The sequence below is a fragment of the Pelophylax lessonae genome, assembly GCF_965119305.1.
Source record: "Pelophylax lessonae genome assembly, chromosome: 5".
Classification (NCBI taxonomy): domain Eukaryota; kingdom Metazoa; phylum Chordata; class Amphibia; order Anura; family Ranidae; genus Pelophylax; species Pelophylax lessonae.
This window is the reverse complement of record NC_138772.1, coordinates 177,349,142-177,373,076: the sequence shown is the minus strand read 5'-3', so window position 1 is coordinate 177,373,076 and position 23,935 is coordinate 177,349,142. Positions and strand designations below refer to the sequence as shown.

The window sequence follows — 23,935 nt, the reverse complement described above, 5'->3', positions numbered from 1 at the left end:
TAAAGCACATTATTATAGGTCACATACCTTCTTTCTGAAAAAAAATATGAGATTTGGATCACCATAACTGATAACTTAAGGATTGCAGTGGGGATAACTTTTTCTTGTCCGTACCACATTATTTAGTCACTCAGGATGATCTTTTTTTGCTGAGTGTTGCGAACAAAACATGCAACCTGTCATATTAAAGTATGAATATTATTACAGTTAACAATAATCTAATTAATACAAAAGGGAACATTTTTAAAAGAACCTGTCATCCTCTTTAAAAAAGTGCAAGTAAAAGTACAGAAACAACGTTTTTTAAATGCTTACTTGCTGTTTTCCCTTTCTGTAAACAGTTTGACATTAAGTTAAAATGTGCCATAGAACATGTTCGAAAATTTGACTGCTCCAGAAGAGTCAAATCCTTACCACCCTCTTTACTTTCTCCTTGCACTCTTGTACATTATAGTCCTCTCTTCTTTCCTGGGAGTGTCTAATTACTAGTTTCTTTAAAGGGTTATTTAAATGTTAACTTAGGACAAAAGGTATGTCCAATTACCACCCCATCCTTCTGTACCTATATAAACTTTTTTGTAAACCCCTCCAAAACACAAAAAACCTAGCGGTTTCAAGCTGTTCTTTTCACCGGTCCAGTCAACCAGGTGACAAGTCTTCTGTCACATGACATCACTTCTAAAAGCTGCAGGACCTTGTGAGAACCCTGGAATGGGTCTTTCTGACAGTCAATAGGAGGCAGTGTGGGCACTGCACACACCAGATGGTTACATACTGCACAGCACAAGAGAGTAAACCAATTACCATATAACCGTATTATGATGTTACCGGATTGTTATGTTACCTATGTTTTAGGAAGCATTTGGGGCTTTTAGATACATTTGTTAAAAAAATAGATAAATAGAGAATAGGTTTGGTGGGTTGAGTATAAAAGTTTTTTCTTTAGAAAAACAAAATAGATTAAAAAAAAGTGTTTTAGACTGGCCTAATCAAGGCCCAGATTTAAATCCCACTAAAACTGTTGAGGAGGGTTTAAAGCGTCTATCCTGGAAACTGCTTTTAACCACTTAAGCCACGGAAGATTTTACCCCCTTCCTGACCAGGGGGTATTTTGCGATTCAGCACTGCGTGACTTTAACGGACAATTGCGCGGTCGTGCGTCGCTGTACCTAAACGAATTTGACGTCCTTTTTTCCCCACAAATAGAGCTTTCTTTTGGTGGTATTTAATCACCTGTGCGATTTTTTGATCATGCGCTATAAACAAAAAAAGAGCGTCAATTTTGCAAAAATAACAATATTTTTCACATTTTTTATATGAAATTCCCCCAAAAAAATGTAAAAATCTAATTTTTTTAACATTTTCGGCCAATTTGTTTTATGCTACATATGTTTGGTAAAAAAAATCGCAAAACGCGTATTTTGATTGGTTTGCGCAAAAGTTATCGCATTTACTAACAAAGGGAAAGATTTTTGTCATTTTTGTTGTTTTTTTTTTTAACGCGTAATGGCGGCAATCTGCGATTTTTTTTGCGGGACTGCGACATTGAGGCGGACAGATCGAACCCTTGACTGACATTTTTGACACTTTTGGGGTTACCAGTGACATTTCTACAGTAATCAGTGCTATACATATGCACTGTTACTGTAAAATGACACTGGTAGTGAAAGGGTTAACTTTTTTTGAGAGGGAGGGGTGGTGTGTGTCCCTAGGGGCGTGATTCTAACTGTGATTGGCTGTGGCTTGAGCTGTAGGAACAGTGATCAACGGTCCTACATAGTAGAACCGTATGATCACTATTCCTACACAGGGGAGAATGACAGGCGGCTTGTTTACATCAGCCGCCTGCCTTTCTCTCTCTCCACCCGAAGATCGCGAGTGACCGGCGGACATCGGGTCCGCCGGTTACACGCGCGGGGGGGTCCGTGACCGCATGGGAGCGCGCCTCTGGCGGCGCACGCTCGCTCCCCAGAGCCTCACAGGCTAGTGACGTACCCATATGTCACTTTGCCTGTGAGGGGCTGACCGCAACAGTATATGTACTTGCGGCGGTCGGCAAGCGGTTAAAGACTTTTTCAGGTGGTACTGGGCCCCTGTCCAGATTGCTGGAGTCAATCCCAATTATAGTGATGGATGCTTCTGGGGCTGTGGTCAATGTGGGGACATGGTCCTCATTTGGTGGTCCTGTTTAAAACTTATTTGAATTCCGGTTCACAGTGTTTGGCCTCCTCCAACCCCTATTCCACCCAATAGTCCCTAGGGATGCCCGAGTAGCCTTTCTTCGTCAGCCAATTCCTGCCCTCTATTCCTATCAACCTAACCTGCTATGTACCTGTTTCTGGCAGTGAAACAAGTGATAGTCAAAAAACCTTGGTTTCCTTTTAATGCCGGTTCACTGCTCCTTCATTACATGCGATCTCCTGTGCGGATGCAAATTCAGCCATACACTTTGTATGGCTGAAATTCGCACTGCACCCGCACCAAAGACGCACAGGAGGCATTTTTTCAGCCGCATCAGGTTAGGATCGCACAGTGGTTCACACTTGTGCGATCCTATCCTGTGCGAACTGTCAGATCGCACTGCGATATGCGATCAAACTGGGGGTGTCGTTAACATTTAATTGACACCCCCTGCGTATCGCATATGGTAGTGTGAACTGCCTCTTGTGCGGATGCGCTGCGGGAACAGGCTGCGTATTCGCAGCCTTCCCGCATCGCACAAGTGTGAACCGGCCCTTAGTCTGTTAAGGATTATACAGTATGACACTGTTGTTAGTCAATGAGAAATTGTCAAGTGTTCTCTAGACTCGCAATCATAATTTCCGTAAAATTTGACAACCGTGGCTTACCTATGCACTACCTTCCCTGAACTCTTCTAACCTGGGAGCTTTGTAACTTTCTCCTCTTGGTATCTTTGACCCAAGTCTGTGTGAGATATACCCACCATCCCCTCTTCCCTTTTTCCTCCTTTCCCTTTCTTTTCCTCTTTCTCTTATGTTTTTAGTTCATTCTCCCTTTGTATGCAAGGCCCCTGGGTCAATCTACCTTAATTGTGTAGTTCAGGTGTTATAAGCTTGACCCCAAGGGTGGCTTTCTGTGCATGTTAATTGGAACAGTAGTATTATTGTCCTGTTCCGAGGCCTGTGTAATTTTCTTTGTTTACTATGGTCTGTGTATATTGGCTTCTATGCCTCAATAAAATACTGAAACAGAAATATTGTGGAGGATTTTAAAAGGGCGGGACATCTAACCACATATGACTACACATGATGCATGCCTTTGCAGGTGAGATTCATAAAACCTGAGATCGAGTTGTTACCGCATGCTTGTCAGAGGCAGTTTTGGCTACTATTAAAAATAAATAAAATAGGATATTAATGATTTCAGAGCTGCATTAACCACTTGCCGACCGCCTAACTGGGAATTTACTTACATAGTTACATAGTTACATAGTAGGTGAGGTTGAATAAAGACAATAGTCCATCCAGTTCAACCTGTGTAGGCATGTGTGGCTGTAATCATCTCCCATACCCCTGAATGTTCTGATCCTTGAGATGTAAGTCTAAGAGTCTTTTGAAAGCCACCATACTACCCGCAGAAACCACCTCTTGTGGTAGAGAATTCCACAATCTTGTTGCCCTAACAGTAAAGAACCCCCCGCGTTGCCTGAGGTTAAAACGCTTCTCCTCTAATCGCATTGTATGCCCTCGAGTCCTCATGCAATCCCTTCGAATGAACAGCTTTTTTTCTAAGCTGGGATCCCCATTAAGATATTTATAAATTGCTATCATGTCCCCCCTTAGACGTCTCTTCTCCAGGGAGAATAAATCGAGCGATTGTAGACGCTCTTCATAGTCAAGGTCCTCCAATCCCCTAATTAGTTTAGTTGCCCTTCTCTGGACTCTCTCCAGCTCCAACACATCCCTCCTGAGGACTGGCGACCAGAACTGGACGGAATACTCCAGATGCGGTCGGACCAGAGTTTTATAAAGTGGAAGGATTATAGTCTTATCTCTGGAATGCATCCCTTTCTTTATGCATGCTAATATTCTGTTGGCTTTGGAAGCTGCCGCTTGACATTGCATGCTGTTTCCTAATCTATCATCAACCAATACTCCCAGATCCTTCTCCATTTTTGATTCCCCCAAGGGCTCCCCTCCTAACGTGTATTGTGATTTTATGTTTTTAGTCCCCAAGTGCAAAACCTTACACTTCTCCACGTTAAACCTCATTTGCCATGTCGTTGCCCACTCTGTTATTTTGTCCAGGTCATTCTGCAGGATATCTGCTTCATGTTGTGAAGTTATTGCCCTGCCCAATTTTGTGTCATCTGCAAAAACTGATATCGAACTACTGATCCCGACCTCAATGTTGTTTATGAATAAATTGAACAAGGTTGGTCCCAGGACTGAGCCTTGGGGGACCCCGCTTACCACCTCAGACCAGTCTGAGTATGCGCTGTTTATTACTACCCTTTGGACCCGCCTTTTTAGCCAGTTCCGTATCCAAGAGCAAACCCTGCTATCGATACCTGCAGACCTTATTTTATAAATTAAGCGCTTGTGGGGAACTGTATCAAACGCCTTAGCGAAATCCAAGTACACCACATCCACTGGTCTCCCCCTATCTAGCTCACAGCTCACCTCCTCGTAGAATGTAAGGAGATTGGTTTGACAAGAACGCCCATTTGTAAACCCGTGCTGATTACTGCTGATGATGTTGTTGTCCTTAGCAAACTCTACAATATAGTCCCTTATCATCCCCTCCAGAAGTTTACATACTACTGATGTCAAACTGACAGGCCTATAATTTCCCGGGATATGCCTCTGGCCCTTTTTGAATATTGGAATCACGTTAGCTTTCTTCCAATCCCCTGGTACATCTCCTGTCCTAATACTGTCAGCAAAGATCAGGAACAGTGGTCTCGATATAACTTTACTGAGTTCCTTGAGTACTCTCGGATGTATGCCATCCGGTCCTGGCGATTTGTTTGTGTTAAGTTTATCCAGCCTTTCCCTGATTTCCCCCTCTGTTAGCCATGGTGGCAAGTCCTGTTTATTACTACTAACCATACAGTCATGGTCAGTGTACCCCTCCTTTTCCTGTGTAAAGACTGACGAGAAAAAAGCATTTAGCACGGTTGCTTTTTCAGTGTCCTCTGTAACCATCCTCCCATCATTGTTAATTATGTGTGCAATATGCTCTGCCTTAGTTTTTTTGCTGTTGATATATTTAAAGAATTTCTTTGGGTTTTTTTTACTATCCTCCGCTATTTGTCTCTCAAAGTTGATTTTAGCCATCTTGATTTCTTGTTTACTTTTCTTATTTGCCTCCTTGTATTGCTCGAAAGCCGATACTGTGCCCTCTGATTTATACTTCTTGAAGGCCAATTTTTTCCCCCTAATAAGTTTTATGACGCTACAGTTTAGCCAGCCAGGTTTGGCTACTTCATGACTTTGACGTTAAATACCAGGGTTATGGCTGTAGCTAGATGCCCTATCCTCTGCATTTTCTTTTTGCTTAGGCACATTTGCCATGGGATCATTTTTAGAAGCGGCGAGAGAGGTTCCCCTCCCCCTCCCGTTGCTTCCCCCCCTCCCGTCACTTCCCGGTGGGTCCTGGGCTTACGTTACAGATCCATTGTCGGCAGTGTATCACCATAAAGATAAGTGATGGCAACATGGCCACCGCTAATCTCTATGCTCTTGGAGGACCAAAGCAGCATCACGATGTCACTTGTGGTTCCCAAGCCACGTAAACATGTTTTGTTTTTTTCTTAAAGCAAAAGATAACATTTTTTTTCTTTTGCTTTTAAGGGTAAAGGAGAGATTTGGGGTCTTTTAGACCCCAGATCTCTCCATAAAGATGACCTGTCATGCTGTATTGTTATCACAAGGGATGTTTACATTCCTTGCGATAGCAATAAAAGTGATCAAAAAGAAAAAATTTGAAAGGGTCTGTGTAAAAATGTTAAAAAATTAAATCTTTTTTTTTTAAAGCGCCCCTGTCCCTATGTGCTCGGGCGCAGTAGTGAACGCATACGTGGGTTACGCCCACATATGTAAACGGTTTTTGCACCACACATGTGAGTGAGAGCAATAATTCTAGCACTAGACCACCTCTGTAACTCTATACTGGTAACCTGTAGAAATTATTAAAGCTTCGCCTATGGAGATTTTTAAGTACTGTCGTTTGGCACCGTTCCATGAGCGCAAGCAATTTTAAAGCATGACATGTTATCTATTTACTCGGCGTAACCTCATCTTTATATTATTATAGAAAAATATCGGGGCATATATTATGTTTTGTTAAAGTGTGTGTAATCCGCGCTATGGATGATAAATACTAAAAGATGTGTGAAAAGAGCTGCTGCCCCCACTTAAACTGGCTAGGTAGTGTCTGATGAATAATTATTTAACAAAAAATGGGTTTGGCTCTACTCTGTGTGTGATATAATTATAATTGTGACAAAAAAGTCGCCATACACGGGACCTCAAAATATCAAACAAAACAAAATGGTACAGATAAAACAATGTGTCAGAAAAATATAATATCTAGATAGTAAAAAGATTAGTGGCAAAAAATAATAATAAATATATGTGCGAAATAAGCAAGTGCCAAGTAAAAGTGCCCAATGTGATCAAGTCAGTTACACTTAATTCGATCCATACAGTAATATATATAAAATAACTTTGGCTGATATAAAGTGATCTGTGCTCTAAATGGACAATACATACATATAGTGGGTACGGAAAGTATTCAGACCCCTTAAATTTTTCACTCTTTGTTATACTGCAGCCATTTGCTAAAATCATTTAAGTTCATTCTTCTTCCTCATGAATGTACACATAGCACCCCATACTGACAGAAAAACACAGAATTGTTGACATTGTTGCAGATTTATTAAAAAAGAAAAACTGAAATATCACATGGTCCTAAGTATTCAGACCCTTTGCTCAGTATTTAGTAGAAGCCCCCTTTTGATCTAATACAGCCAGGAGTCTTTTTGGGAAAGATGCAACAAGTCTTTCACACCTGGATTTGGGGATCCTCTGCCATTCCTCCTTGCAGATCCTCTCCAGTTCTGTCAGGTTGGATGGTAAACGTTGGTGGACAGCCATTTTTAGGTCTCTCCAGAGATGCTCAATTGGTTTTAAGTCAGGGCTCTGGCTGGGCCATTCAAGAATAGTCACGGAGTTGTTGTGAAGCCACTCCTTAGTTATTTTAGCTGTGTGCTTAGGGTCATTGTCTTGTTGGAAGGTAAACCTTCGGCCCACTCTGAGGTCCAGAGCACTCTGGAGAAGGTTTTTGTCCAGGATATCCCTGTACTTGGCCGCATTCATCTTTTCATCTGTCCCTGCAGCTGAAAAACACCCCCACAGCATGATGCTGCCACCACCATGCTTCACTGTTGGGACTGTATTGGACAGGTGATGAGCAGTGCCTGGTTTTCTCCACACATACAGCTTAGAATTAAGGCCAAAAAGTTCTATTTTGGTCTCATCAGACCAGAGAATCTTATTTCTCACCATCTTGGAGTCCTTCAGGTGTTTTTTAGCAAACTCCATGCGGGCTTTCATGTGTCTTACAATGAGGAGAGGCTTCCGTCGGGCCACTCTGCCATAAAGCCCCGACTGGTGGAGGGCTGCAGTGATGGTTGACTTTCTACAACTTTCTCCCATCTCCTGACTGCATCTCTGGAGCTCAGCCACAGTGATCTTTGGGTTCTTCTTTACCTCTCTCACCAAGGCTCTTCTCCCCTGATAGCTCAGTTTGGCCGGAAGGCCAGCTCTAGGAAGGGTTCTGGTCATCTCAAATGTTTTCCATTTGAGGATTATGGAGGCCACTGTGCTCTTAGGAACCTTAAGTGCAGCAGAAATCTTTTTGTAACCTTGGCCAGATCTGTGCCTTGCCACAATTCTGTCTCTGAGCTCTTCAGGCAGTTCCTTTTACCTCATGATTCTCATTTGCTCTGACATGCATTGTGATCTGGAAGGTCTTGTATACTGGAAGGTCTTGTATAGACAGGTGTGTGGCTTTCCTAATCAAGTCCAATCAGTATAATCAAACACAGCTGGACTCAAATGAAGGTGTAGAACCATCTCAAGGATGATCAGAAGAAATGGAAAGCACCTGAGTTAAATACATGAGTGTCACAGCAAAGGGTCTGAATACTTAGGACCATGTGATATTTCAGTTTTTCTTTTTTAATAAATCTTCAACAATGTCAACAATTCTGTGTTTTTCTGTCAGTATGGGGTGCTATGTGTACATTCATGAGGAAGAAGAATGAACTTAAATGATTTTAGCAAATGGCTGCAATATAACAAAGAGTGAAAAATTTAAGGGGGTCTGAATACTTTCCGTACCCACTGTATTATGCAATAATCCTTCTATTAATCCAGCATTCCAACCATCATTGCAAATCTTTATAATGGTGCTGTTAGAAGAAACAATGTTTGGTGGTGTTGCAGCAAAAGGAGTTCCACAATAACATGCATTGTGCCCGGTGTCTCCACGCGTGCCCAACTCTTGGTGTCAAACACAAGTGTCCAGTGCTTGGAGTGGGTGTAGGAATATTTCAAAACCTATTTTGAGAGTTCGGAGAGACACATTCTAGGTGTTGGAAGAGATCTTTTATAGTTGGATTAAGCATTTATTTTAGAACAGATCTAAATCGATCCCTGGGGATTTGGAAGGAGAAAACGCCCTAGGGGTGATCCTGGTTATCCTTTTACAGCCAGGGGGCAGAGCCATCTTTAATACTGATTGGACCCTGGACAAACATTTTCTTGGGCTCTCCCACATATCAACTATTTTCAGGCAGTGCGGGCTCAAGGGGAAGCTGCTTTAGGCCCCACAATGACTGGGCCCAGGGCAGATGCCCCTTTTGACCTGCGTTAAAGACAGCCCTGCCAGAGGGAGCTGTGAATGCTGGTTACCTCTTGTAAGGGGAAAGATCTCTGGTGAGTGTAACACCAAGAGTTGGGCATGTGTGGAGACACCGGGCACAGTGCATGTTATTGTGGAACTCCTTTTGCTGCAACACCACCAAACATCGCTTCTTCTAACAGCACCATTATAAGGGTTTGCAATGATGGTTGGAATGCTGGATTAACAGCAGGATTATTGCATATGATATATGGACTGTCCATTTAGAGCACAGATCACTTTATATATGCCAACGTTATTTTATATATATTACTGTATGGATCTAATTAAGTGTAACTGACTTGATATATCACATGGGCAATTTCTCTTGGCACTTGCTTATTTTGCACATATATTTATTATTATTTTTTGACACTAGTTTTTCTACTATCTAGATATGGTATATTTCTAACACATTGTTTTATCTGTACCGTTTAGTTTTGTTTTGATATTTTGAGGCCCTTTGTATGATGCCTTTTTGGTCACAATTAAAAAATCACACACAGAGCAGTGCAAAAACCCATTTTTTGTTAAAAAATGATATATTATCTTTTTTGTTAAACAAAAGTGCATTTTTTAAAACAAAATTTGCATTTGAAACACTGCTGCGCAGAAACCATGTGACATAAAATATTGCAACGACCCTATTCTCTAGGGTCTCTGTTAATAAATATATATATATATATATATATATATATATATATATATATATATGTTTGGGGGGAGTTTTAATTAATTTTCTAGAAAAAAATACAGATTTTTATTTGTAAACAATAAATGTCAAAAAAAGCTGGATTGTCTTTTATATATACCAAGAATTAATTTTTAAAAATTAAAAACAAAAACATTGCTGACTGTTTACAAGCTCCAAAATGGGTGCAAGACATGACCATATATGGTCAGAGATTTATTTCTTCCACAATTGCATCTTTTCTACGACGTAGTGGATTCATTCAGGATCACCACTGAATGAGAAATGACTCAAACAAGCCATGCAGTTTAATATTTCCTCCTCTTTATTGTAGAATGCTTGTTGTACAAATTACCTGTCACTCCCAGCATGATTTCTTTTGTCACCTGGCTTTCTGCTAATATTTCCTATTAACTTTCTGTTCCTTTTTGTGATTACGCAGCATGGAGCGTCAGAGCTTTGTGTATAAAAAGTGTATTCCAAAGGATAAGTGCACAGGTTTCTCAAGGGAAGCAATCAGATTTTTATAAGCAAGAACATTTTCTCTCAATTGAAGGACTAAACTTCAGAAATGTTATTAAAAACTTGCAAACCACATCCTGCTAAAAGCAATTGTTACATGTAACTTTTGAAATCATACCCATAATACATCCCGCAAGAGACTGTTATTAAGCTGGCACATATTACATCAGAAATAAATAAATAGATATCATTCCACATACTGCTAGAGTCAGTTATTGAACTAGTATATGTGACATAAGAAATCCTAGTCATTACTTGCATATCACATCATGCAAAACATTTGTGTATACATATAAAAAACATTATAAATACATAGTTTTTTTCCTTTTTTTTAAGTTGTCACATACCCTCTGTTCTCACCTTCATAAGGAGCTAAAAGAGCTAGAGGAGGAGAAACCGCAGTATACAGGTCTTCCCAGGGAAAATATGCAATAGAGACAAAAACTGTGATAAGTAAAAAACAATTCAAAACAGCTGCAACATACCATGTGACATATAACATAGCATACAAATCAAATATAAAAATGTTGCACTAAAAAATTATTAACCACCTATCACCTCTACAGTGATGTAAATTGTATAATGGTGAAAATCACATTGATTAGATAAAATAAAGTCCATAGTATCCCAATATCAATCTGTGACAAAAAAATTGTAGAGACAGTTTCCAATGAAAAGAAAAAAGAGACCAAGTGATCAAACACGAAGCTTACCGAATGGAATTGACCACCCACTACAGATAGGTCATTTAGCGCATATGTTGGGACGATCTCTAAATCCTTGATGGTGATAGACTGTCATGGGCAATACCGCTGTACCTCAATAGCCGATAGCTCCACATGTTGTATAGAAATAAACAGAAAATCTCACATAACTTAACTCTGTAGTGTATAGTTTATTGCATTAAAAGTAATAACACTTACATATCCTCCAAATATAAAAGCGCTGTCCACATAATAAATCTGCAGGTGTACACCAGTAAGCTTCCCAGTCACTTCCAATACCAACGTAGTGACGTCACAACAGGCTCCTCCCTACACGTTTCGTCATACCTGAATTGCTGTGGGGGGATGGTGAGGGAGGGTCTGCACATGTCTAATCACTGGACGAGAACAGGCTGAATTCCTAGCACAGCAGAAAACTGACCACACTGTGCTCTCATGCCTAGTGTGGTCAGTTTTTAAAAGGACAGCAGATCGACTTGTAGGAACTGTCAAGGTCTTACCTTGCCCTCCTGTTGGCAGCCATCTTGGACATGTGCAGACTGCTGCCTCTTAAAAAAACTCTGATTGCATCATCACTTGCCTGCTGCCTGGGTGTCGCATAGTGATGATGCTGCACACCTGACTATATCTATCACCTGATGGGTTTCAGTCCTTGCCCTTGTGTTTGTGCTCCAAGGTGCAGCTCTGCTAGCAGTCTTCTGTTCTCTGTGTTCCTCTGTGTATGGCCTGGCTTGGCTGACGACTCTCCTGGCTCTCGACCCGGCATCGGCAGACGACCCAGCATCAGCAGACCACCTGCTTCTGGACTCGACCCCGGCTTGGATGACTACCTGTTTCTTGATTTGACCCTGGCTTGTTCCTGCTCCCACTTCCTCACTCTTGCTGTATGTTTTTTTGTTTGCTCCAATAAACTGTTTTATTTTACCTGCATCCCCATGTGGTTTGGTTTCCTGGTACCCTGACAGGAACACCAGGTATTCCACACAAAGGAATACCCCTGTACCTCGATAGCCGATAGCTCTGCACGTTATATAGAGATAAACAGAAAATCTCACATAGTGTAACTCTGTTATTGTATAGTTTATTGCATAAAAAAGTAATAACACTCACATATCCTCCAAATTGAAAAGCGTTCTCCATTAGTTTCCAATATAGACATAGTGATGACACAACAGGCTCCGCCCTACATGTTTCATCATACCTGAACAGCTGTGTGGGGATGGTGGGGGAGGGTCTGTACATGTCTAATCATTGGAGGAGAACAGGCTGGGTTCCCAGCACAGCAGAAAACTGACCAAACTGTGCTCTCATGCCTAATGTGGTCAGTTTTTATTAGGAAAGCAGATGAGATGAACTGTCAGGAACACCAGGGATTTCACAGGAACACCAGGGATTTCACACAAAGGAAGTAATACAAAGAGAACAGGGTACTCTTTCATACAAGTACATGGTACAGGAATATAAAATGTAACAGAAGAAATTCCACTCATTATTTGAATATCACATACTCCAGAAGACAGTTATTATGCTGGTACATGTAAGATAAGAGTCCCACACATCTCTTGCATACTACATACCCCAAGATTATTATTCATAGCTAACATATGCAATCCCTCTTAGCACCTGCATATCCTGTACAAGAAACATTACATGTGAAAATCTTGCCTGTGTTCCATGTACCATGACAGACAGTTATTCCATTTGCCATACCATAAAAGGATAGTGCTTTACCACTTAGACTTTTACAATGGTTAGAAGCTTGCAAAATATGCAACTTTCCAAACATGTTATCAAATAACAGATAATTATGAATGCTTCTATGTAATTTAGTAGCACCATTAACAGTTCTATTACTAGACATACCACCAGGTGAAAGAATTTGAGCAGCTCCAAGTAGTGTAGAAAAATCTAAGCAATTATTTAGGGAAAAATACTTGCATGGTTGGCCAATATCAATTTTGATATAAAAGCTTGGATGAAAAGGTTCAGTCCAATTAGGCATGTTTAGGATTTATTAAAGCTCCAGTTCAGCCATTTATTTTATTTATTTTTTTTTTTTTAGAAAAGGGAATGGTTGGAACCAATGTTCTAACTGTTCCCATATATTGTTGATCCAGGGATTATTCCAACGTCCTAGAGGATCATGAAGGTTTTTTTCCCCCCCTCTTGGAGCAAAGCATGCTACTGTATATAAGTTTTTTTTTGTACCCTGGATAAACTTTGCAGCTTTTCAGTTTATTTATTTATTCACTTTTCTATTGGTTGAACTCATTGGACTTGGTCTTTTTGCAATGGGACTAACTATGCAATACATTTTATTTTTAGCTATGTACCTAAATCATTGAGGAATTTTTCCTCCTACTGCCTGTTCTTTACTTTTCCTATTCCGGTCTACTTCTGATGGGGGCAGGAAGAGACTATAAGTCTTTTCAACAGTCACAAAGACTATACCAGAACTGCTGTGATCAAGGCTACCCACAAAAAACATGTTATATCTCTTTTATACCTTCTATAATGTACGGAAATAAAGACATTTCTATGGACTTCCAAGTTGCCGGCTCTATCATTCGTTTTAAGCATTATTGATGGTTGGAGGACATCCCAACCAGGGCACCTGTCTGTAGATTTCACTTCAAGTGTGTATAGTGGTTTCTTAGTTTTGAGCACTGCACCTGTTAACTATAACAGAACATATACTTTGCAAGGGAATTTTCCCCAGAGCTTAGTGACTGTGGAAAAAGCTTGCGTGGTAAAGAATTTACAATCACGTGGAAGGAAAATAAAAACCAGCATTTTTGCTTGCACTTCACTGGGTGCCAGGAGTCAGCAGAGGTCTAACTCATTCATTAAGCTCTGGGGAAAAATTTCCATGGAAAGTGTGACTTCACTAGCTAAAATCCTAGTTTCATCTTTTTTCCATCCATTTTCCAATCTCAGTGGTCTTTTCTTTTCAGCCACTTCCTGTCTACATTGACTCACTCCAGCAGGGCAGCACATTATTGCTCTGCACCGACGTCTTGGTGGTGATGATGGTGAATCATGTCTACATAATGGGTGCTTGTAGTCTCCATCAGGTGCACTTAAGACAGGGTGACAACATAGATGAACAATTGGTAGACGGTTGTCACCCCAAAACAGGAAGTGCACAAGTCTCTTCACGGCAGGAAAACCCCATATTCGACCAATAAAAGCTGCAGGTTACATTATTATAAGATTTTAATGAGAACTAAATTATTTTTTAAATCAAGTTTATTTCTAATGATCCAATTTAAGTGTTGAAAGCTTAGACCCTATTGCTGTCTGTGGCTTCATTTCCCAGAAGAATCCATTCACCTAATTTATTGTTCTGATGTCACAACTTAAAATGAAGTCATAATACATTTAATATTTACAGCCTAAAATGCTATGCCTACTGTATGAATAACTAGAATATACATTTTTTACCTTTTATTCATTTCTCTTTGACATTTAGGCATTCAACACTAATATAATCTCTGCAAATATTAAAGTCTTTAAAATAATTTCACACTTCATTAAAATTGCAAAATCATTTATTGTTTAATTTTTGTTTCACATATTTTACTATGCTCTCATATTTCCACTAACCAGATTTTAATGGGTCTACCGTATGGCAGTTTACCTCGAAAGACAGTGCCTAGGAGTGAAGAAAAAACTGCTATGGATTTCTCTGTGCTTTGGGACTTTGAGGTATATTATTCTTTTTTCTTATTATCAGCAAGGGTTTATGTAATTGTCTGCCAATAGTACAGCTTTAGAACTGTGTTCTAAAAGGAACCAGGGTAGTTCTTTATAGCATGATAGAAAAACAATTACAATACTATTGTGAGATCTTAGCAACAACATCTAAAGTAAGTGAGGTTGTGAATTAACTTGTCAAGTTAATAACATCATAATAAACGATACAGTCTGCTCTGTAAGAGCTGTGTAATTGTCTCTGCTAAATATCACCTTATGCTGCCGCTGAGTTTATCAACCTCCTCGATTTACAGAAATATGTTTGAGAAGCAGCTTAGATGTAAAAAAATAAATAAAATTGTTTGAGACACTACATGATATATGCTATTTTCATGTGTTCAAATTTCACAGGGTTATGCCAAATATTCTGTTTTGTTTTATGGTTTCTACAATAACCAACGTACAATCGGATGGTTGAAATTCAGACTGCCGCTTTCCTATTTTATGGTCGGTGTTGGTGTTTTTGGATACAGTCTCATGGTTGTTATAAGAACGTAAGTAATCATAATTTGTATTTGACAGAGACTAATAGATTCAAAGAAGGTTCTGCTGTTTTTTTTTTTTTTTTTTTTTTTTTTTTTTTTATTAATTTATTTTTTTGTGACATTAATACATTTGAAAATAGAAATAGAAGTGTTAATAGTTGATTTTTATCAATTTACAAAGTGAGTGAACAGAAGAATCTGAAATCAGATCAATATTTTTAATTGACCACCCTTTGGCTTCAAACCAGCATCAATTCTTCTAGGTACACTTTCACACAGTTTTTGAAGGAACTCGACAGGTAGGTTGTTTCAAACATCTTGGAGAACTAGCCACAGATATTTTGTGGCTGTAGACTTTCTCAAATCTTTCTGTCTCTTTGTGTAACCCTAAACAGATTTGATAATGTTGAGATCAGGGCTCTGTGGGGGCCAAACCATTGCTTTCAGGACTCCTTGTTCTTCTTTACACTGAAGATAGTTCTTAATACCATTGGATGTATGTTTGGGGTTGTTTTTCTACAGCAGAACAAATTTGGGGCCAATTACACACCTCCCTGATGGTATGGCATAAGGGATAAGTATCTGCCTGTATTCCTCAGCATTGAGGACACCATTGATTGGGCAACATTGGGGATCGTAGATGCAGTGGTCGGCCAAGGAAACTTAATGCAGCAGATGAAAGACGCATCATGTTTACTTCCCTTTGACATCAGAAAGTGGCCAGCAGTGCCATCAGCACAGAACTGGCGGGAACCAGAGGGACCCAGGTATGCCCATCTACTGTCTAGAGAAGTCAGATTTCTCAGCATTAAGGACCATTGAGAACCATTGTTTGGGCAACATTTAGGATCATAGAAGCAGTGGTCTGCCTAGAAAACCTAAAGTTGAAGTCCACTCTAACACTAAAATCTCTGAATCTACAGACATCCACGATCTAACACTAACCTATCTAGCCCTTTAAAGAAGAAATTAGTATACATGCCTTTTTTGAAGCCGTTCTGACCTGATCCCAAGTTGAGCCGTAAGCCACGGCTTCGCTATGGAGGCGGGTGCAGAGGACACAACCGACAACAGAAGCTTCATGGTAAGTCTATGGGTGACGTCACTTTCCATTTATTTCATAGCTGTTGTCAGCTGTGTCCTCTGCAGAGCTTCTGCCTCTGAAGACCGGATAGGATAGGCTTCAAACAAGGTATGTATACTGATTTCTTCTTTATAGGGCTAGATAGGTTAGTGTTAGATTGAGGATGTCTGTAGAGACAGGGATTTTAGTGTTAGGGTGGACTTATACTTTCATGCAGCAGATGAAAGATATGATGCTTAATTCTCATTGACATCATAAGATGGCCAGTATTGCCATCAGCACAGAACTGGCAGGAACCAATGGGACCCAAGCACACCCATCTACTGTCTAGAGAAGTCAGGCCAGAAGTGGTCTTCATTGAGTAATAGTGGCTAAAAAGCTATACCTCCAATGTGGAAACAAGGCTAAGCGACTCAACTGTGCACGAAAACATAGGAACTGGGGTGCAGACAAATGGCAGCAGGTGCTCTGGACTGATGAGTCAAAATATGAAATATTTGGCTATAGCAGGAGGTGGTTTGTTTACCAAAGGGCTGGAGAGTGGTATAATAATGAATGTCTGCAGGCAACAGTGAAGCATGGTGGAGGTTACCTGCAAGTTTGGGCTGCATTTCTGGAAATAAAGTTGAAAATTTGGTCAGGATCAATGGTGTTCTTAATGCTGAGAAATACGGGCAGATACTTTTCCATCCTGCCATATCATCAGGGAGGTGTGTGATTGACCTCAAATGTATTCTGCAGCAGGACAACAACCCCAGCCAATGTATAGAAGAACAAGGAGTCCTGGAAGTGATGGTTTGTACCCACAGAGCCCTGATCTCACCATCATCAAGTCTGTCTGGGATTACATAAAAAGACAGCAGAATTTGAGGCAGCCTACATCCACAGAAGGTCTGTTGTTAGTTCTCCAAGATGTTGCAAGTGTACCTAGATTAATTAATGCTATTTTGAAGGCAAAGGGTGGTCACACCAAATATTATTTTGTTTTGGATTTCTCTTCATTCATTTACTTTCCATTGTTTTAATTGATAAAAATAAACATTAACACTTCTATTTCTGAAAGCATTCTTAATTTACAGCGTTTTTTCACACCTACCTAAAACTTTTTCATGGTACTGTAGTTTTATTGCTTTTAAAATACATTTAATGATTGTTTAATAAAAAATTATAAATAAATGTTTTTTTTATTTTTTTTTATAATATTAAATCAACATAGTTATTTTGAAAAAGACATCCAATATTTCATCAGGTTCAGCAATAAAACAAAAGGAAATTAAAAAAACTTGAATTCACAGAACCCTAAACCTACAGTTGATGCAGAGGAAGGCAAAAAACCTATAAAGCATGGTCCAAATTTTTTTAAGAGCGAAAAGTAAATGGAAAAGCGTGAACTAAAAACATAATGTAAAAGTAGTATTTATTTTTATAAAGAAACCTTTAAAGTTGAACTCCAGACAAAAAGCTAAATACACAGTATGTAAACATATATAAGAGTTGTTTTACTTCCCAAAGGATTTGCACTTCTCTCCATCCAGTCCTGATATGTACAAAGACCTCCCAGCAGTGGCGGCTGGTGCTCCATGGGCCGTGGGGAGGGGGGCGGCAGACGGACCACACCATCCCGCCCCCGACCACACCAGCCCGCACACCATCCCCCTCCCCCCGATCGCCGGGTCACTCACCCTGGACATGTGGAGGGCAGGCAGCAGCAGCAGCTTCCCCCTCAGTTTCCTGCGTATCCTCCATCCTCCGTCTTGGCCAATGGCATGGCTTTTCCTTTCGGCCAATCTGGAGATAGGTCTCAGAACCCGCTTCCTGATTGGCTAGGAGGAGAATCCGTGTGACAATAGCGAATATTCATTCGCTATTGTTACACAACTAGTTGGGCTCAGGGCGCAGTGCTCTGCGCCCCGAGCCCCCCCTTTTTTGAAGCCTGTTAGAGCCTCTGGCTCTTAGAACGTGCTTAAAAAAAACCCATTAGAATCCATGCGTCGGGACGGACGCATGGATAGGGGGGGCGGTGCCCCTGCTCCCCCAATGGACGGGCCGCCACTGCCTCCTAGGTATCCCATCCAGGTTGCTTACCTGGATCTATTTCAGCCAAACAATACAGTTTGGTCATCTCTATGCTGCAAATAGACAGCAAAGGAGTAACAGCACTGAGTAGCTTATCACTCTGCTCCCACCTCCTGTAGGCATGCTTTCTGTCAGCATAAATCATATAGCAGAGCCCAACTAGCCTTTAGTGGTTTACTTCCCTTTCCCAGACAGATCTCTACTGTATAGGGAATTACAAAAAGCTTGATACCAAGCCAAATTAAATTACTTCCAGTTGCTTTTAAAATACATTTAATGATTGTTTATTAAATACACATGTGTATTCATTGGTGTTTTTGTGCCAGTAGTTCAGATTTAAAAAGTCTAAATATTTACAGTAAAAGAAACCTGGAAATATTTGAGAGCTGCCACTATGACGGCTCATGGTTCGGAAATGTTCTTCTTATGCTTCTTTAGTCTGAAATAAGCATTTGCATTACAGGAGTCAGTGTTAAGTGCCAGGTAAGTAATAAACACATCCTATTCTGGATCAGAGTCTCATAATAGTAACCATTAGATTATATAGCATTATTTATGGTACATTGCATACTTATGCATCAACCACAGTTGCTTAAGATAATTCTCAGAGTACAATTACTATTGTATACCAGATGTGCTTTCATTAATTTAGCCAGCTGAAATCATGCCTTTCCCCTTAATGAATTTTAATAATATTTAGAATGTATGACCCAAATGGGTTGATTTACTAAAGGCAAATAGGCTGTTCACTTTGCAAAATTCATATTCACCAAGCTAAGAATACCCAATCACATGCAGGAACGTTTTTTAAATATATTTGCTTGCATATGATTGGAAAAAGGAAGTTGATAGAGCTTTGCCATATTCACATAGCTAAGCTAAGGGACATTTTTTTTCGGAAAGTGAACAGACTATTTGACTTTATTACATCAACCACACTGTCTCTTCTAAATTAAAAGAAAAACTAACTAAAGTTGATTTTTTTTCTTTCTTTTTAAATCTTACTTATTGGTAATGTTACTACATGTTCTCAGGAGATAATATGCCTTTATGCAGGTCTACAAAAACAGAAATTATCTATTATGTATTATTTAATATATGCTTATTTTTTAAAAAATGATACGTATGTATTGTAAATAAATGTTTGTGGTTGTGGAAGATCATTGTAAAACTGGTGTGTTAGGCTAGACTTCCAACAGTGATCTGAAAAGTAATGTTTCATCAAGTCTAACAGTGCTAGTCAGCCCCTTTCATTTCTGCTTGTACAAAAAAAAAAATAACTGACATTTCTTAAGGGAGTTTTCATGCTTCGATTTTAGCTTTAGACTTATCAGCCCTGTAACGGACCGTGAATAATTAAGGGATGGTTGGAGGAAATTAATTTATCTGAAGTTCTTTAAAGTTTTCATTGCTTAAAAAAAATATGAATATTTTGCTGAAATACATTATATAATTAAAAATCTTTCATAATAAGGAGGATACAAATATCGTTTACTGTGTTGCAGATTCAAATTTTAAAATAGTGACTTGTGAGCAAAAATTAAAAACAAGTGTAGGGTATTTTTCTGAATATATTATCAATTTGTCTCTGCACTTTTGCCAGTAAATACAAAGATCAGAGTATACAAACATAACAAATAATAGCTTATACTTTTAATTGAGCAAAGTACCTCAAGTCTGAAGGAGAACAAGAAGAAGGACCGAAAAGTAAATTCCAAGATCCTACGACTAGGGCGCCAATCAAGGCCAGGGGAAACGCGCCACGAGGCCAGGCATCCCACTGGGAGCATACCCAGGCCCCACGACCCGCCAACCCCCCCCCACCCCAACCAGCCCCCCCCCCCAATGAACCCCCCCCCCCCAAAGACAGATTCCAAAAAGGGTACACTTCCAACCTTCTTAACTTAAAATAAGGTAGGTGTCTCAGGGACTTGAAGTACATGTTAAAAGAAGAAAAATTGGTAACAGTCAAATTGTGAAACAGGTAGACTATCAACTGGACAGTCCAAACAATGCCTCCGAATATTAGTCATCAATCAGGAAATACATGAAGTACATGTAATAGTCAGGTATGCTCAAGTTCAACTAGGGTACATCGTCTGCCAACGTCCCCATTGCTTCTGGAATGCTGGAAGGGCGTCTCTTGAACCAGCAAATAATTTTTCATAGGAGTGGGTCGCTTTCACACGGTTGACAACATCATAAATGGTAGGAGTCCGTGCTGATCTCCACGCCGCTGATATAGTCGCCCTGGCCACCATGAAAATATGGGAGATGATACATCTATGCTCTTTCGGGATTGCACGGATACCCAAATTAAGCAACGCCAATGCAGGTGACATAGTAAGCGGCAGGCCCGTTACAGATGCTATCAAGGCGTAGACTGCAACCCAGTAGCTTTTCAAGCGCCAACACTCCCAAAATATGTGCAGTAGAGTACCTCTGGACCCACAATCCTGCCAACATGAGTCTGAAGAGTCCTTGAACATTTTCACCAATCTTGATGGGGTGAGGTAGCTCCTGTTGAGAAGTTTAAGCGCCCCCTCCCAATGATTGGTGCAATGTGTATATTGATAGCAGGATTTAATGGCATCTTGCCAATCTATGAATGAATATTCCAAATTAAGGTCCCTTTCCCACTCCTGCATACACTTTGACTTACTGTAGTCTGACACCTAGAGTTCGTCAGTAGTTTATAGAACCATGATAGCCCTTTAGACTTCAAGGTCCCGGAGGTGAGATATTCCCACACCTCCTGGGACACAGAAATATGTGTGGTGGGAAATTTCAGATGGTAATGGTGCAATTGTGCTAAAAAAAAGAAATTTGACGAAGGGTGGAAGATAGGATTTGGGCATATGTAAATGAGTGTGGAATGGCATGGCGGGGGCATTTTAACGAGGGAAGGAGAAATTCGTATGAGGCAAGAGTGAGTTCCTTAGAGATAAGTTGGATCCCAGATACCGCCCTCAGGGTCCCCCATCCAGCAACTGTAGCCTGAATGGACGGGACCTCAGGAATGTGGAGATCCTGACCAGTCTGTGCCGCCAACAGCAAGGAGGGGAGATTTCTATTTGCTACTAAGGACCTTTCCAAGTGAACCCACAATTTATCAGAGATCGGGTTGAACCACTCCCTCACCTGATCCAATATGGCCGCATTGTGATAGCTACGAAGGTCCGGTAATCCAACCCCCCCCCCCCCCGATGCCTAGACTTGAGAAGGGTAGAGTAGGAGATCTTGGACACCTTCCCATTCCACAGAAATTTCATGAATAGTTTATCCATATTAGGAAATAAGGAACTGGGGAGGACGATAGGAATTGTTCTAAAATAGTACAGGAGTTTTGGTAGGACAATCATTTTAAGCGCCGCAATTTTGCCCATCCACGAAAGTTCATGCTGAGCAATGTGAGATAAATCTTGGTGTACTATATTAGTGAGCGCCGAAAAGTTAACGGAGTAGGTAGTGGCAGTCGGGAAGGATAAGTGGATGCCTAAATATAAAATAGACTTAGAGGCCCACTGAAAGGGGTGATCCCTCCTCAGCAGCCCCAAGGCTCCCGAGGACACAAATATTGGTAAGCACTGAGATTTAGTAGTGTTTAGCTTGTAATAGGAGATAGCGCTAAAGGTATCCAGGACTTTAGTAAGGTTCCTCAGGGAAGTTATCAGGGATGTAAGGGTAAGTATAACGTCACCTGCGAATAAGCCTATTTTATGTTCTTTGTCACCTACTCTGATGCCTGAAATAGAAGGGTCACTTCTAATGGCTTCCGCCAGCGGCTCCATCACCAGGGAAAAGATCAGAGGAGATAAAGGGCACCCCTGGCGGGTGCCATTCATGATATTGAAGGAGTCAGACATGGCATTACTTGTGTAAACTCTCGCCGAGGGTATTGTATACAAGGCCAATATGTCAGAGCAGACAGGACCCCGAAGACCAAACTTGGAGAGGGGCGCACTCAGGTACCCCCAGTGAACCCTGTCAAACGCTTTTTCAGCGTCGAGCGTCAGGAACACTGAGGGCACCCTACGGTCCTCCACCACTTTCAGAAGTTTAAACATCCGTCTGGTGCCATCAGGGGCCTGCCTGCCCGTAACAAATCCAACCTGGTCTGCGCGTACTAGATAGGGAGTGACCCGTGCCAATCTCTGAGTCCATATTTTTTTGCGTACAATTTTAAATCTGAGTTTAGTAAAGATATGGGACGAAAATTTTGTGGGACATCAGGGGTTTTCCCAGGTTTGGGCCGCGCTACAATTATAGCTTGAAGCATCTCTGCGGGGAAGAAGGATCTAGTCAAAGCTGCATTATATACTCGACATAGGTACGGTGTAACTACGGTTCGGAAGGTTGCGTAGTATTCGGCTGAAAAGCCATCAGCCCCTGGTGACTTATTAGAAGGTAGGGACCCAATAGCCATATCAATTTCCTGCTCCGTTATAGGGGCATTCAATTGAGCCAACATGTCCTCCGAGACTGCTGGCAACTGGAGCCCACTCAGGAACCCCTGGATACCCTCCGCCGTCGGCTATAGCGTTTCGACATCAACTTTTAAATTATATAGGTCAGCATAATATTTAGCAAAGGCATTGGCTATTTCAGATGGGTGGTGGACAGTGTGGGAGGTGTGAGCGTCCTTTAGGGATGACAATTTAGATTGTTGTTGTCTCTTCCTAATATAGTTAGCCAACATTTTACCCGCTCTATTACCCTGAGCATAAAATCGTGCCTTAGAGCGGAAGAGCAAAGACTGGTGCTCCTCCAGTAATTTAGTCCTAACAAGTGTAATACACTCATTTAGTTCCTGCAGCAGGGCCGTAGTAGGGTTGGATTTATATTGAGCCTCTAAGCTCGTAAGCTTGGACATGAGAGAGGACATAGCCTTTGCCCTTTCCCTCTTTACCCTAGCGGCCAACTAAAGGAGGATACCCCTAATGTAAGCTTTATGTGTACACCACAGAGTAAAAACATCAGTATCAGTCTTGTCATTATGCAAAAAAAAGTCTCGGATCTGACCCCGCAACCGCTCCCCATGGCCTTGGTCCCGGAGAAGAGAGACGTTATTACGCCATAGATGCACTGGAGTAGTATTATGGGTCTCCGCAACCACCATCGAGACCGGGGCGGGATCAGACCACGAGATTGGGTGGACAGAGGCTGACTCCACCAATCGCAACACAGACAAATTTGCTATAAAAAGGTCCAGTCTAGAATATGACTGGTGGGGGGCCGAGTAATAGGTGTAGTCTCTCTCTGTTGAATTAACGCACATCCACAGATCATATAGATCAGAAGAATGCAAGAACCTCTGCAATGTGGCGCGTGCATGCTTCTGAGGGGGAGAACAATCCAAAGATGCATCAGTAATACAATTAAAGTCCCCACAGTACAGGAGGAGATCCCTTTTGACTCGATCCACCTTTTTGGTCAATGACCGTAAAAATCTAAGTTGGCGTTGGTTAGGGGCATACACGGTGACTATAGTATACGTAACATTATTAATGTCACAGATCAATATCAAGTATCAGCCCGCTTCATCAGTAATGGCTTCATGCAACTGGAAAGCTACAGTTTGGGCAACAGCTATAAGTACCCCATTTTTTTTGGTTGTACCGGAAGATACATGGGGGTATCGTCTATCTGAGCCTTTAGGTTGTTT

The 23,935-nt window shown here is 40.9% G+C and overlaps 1 protein-coding gene across 1 annotated transcript in view; it reads left to right on the top strand.

Annotated features, from left to right (window-relative positions):
• Positions 1-23,935, top strand: part of TMC2 (transmembrane channel like 2) — a gene marked incomplete at both ends in the record, with an annotated part of 186,184 nt that overhangs the window by 60,861 nt on the left and 101,388 nt on the right. The window contains 2 exons of the mRNA XM_082258912.1: positions 14,479-14,577; positions 14,977-15,119. Of these exons, the coding sequence (XP_082115038.1) occupies positions 14,479-14,577; positions 14,977-15,119 (242 nt within the window). The remainder of the gene's footprint in view (positions 1-14,478; positions 14,578-14,976; positions 15,120-23,935) is intronic.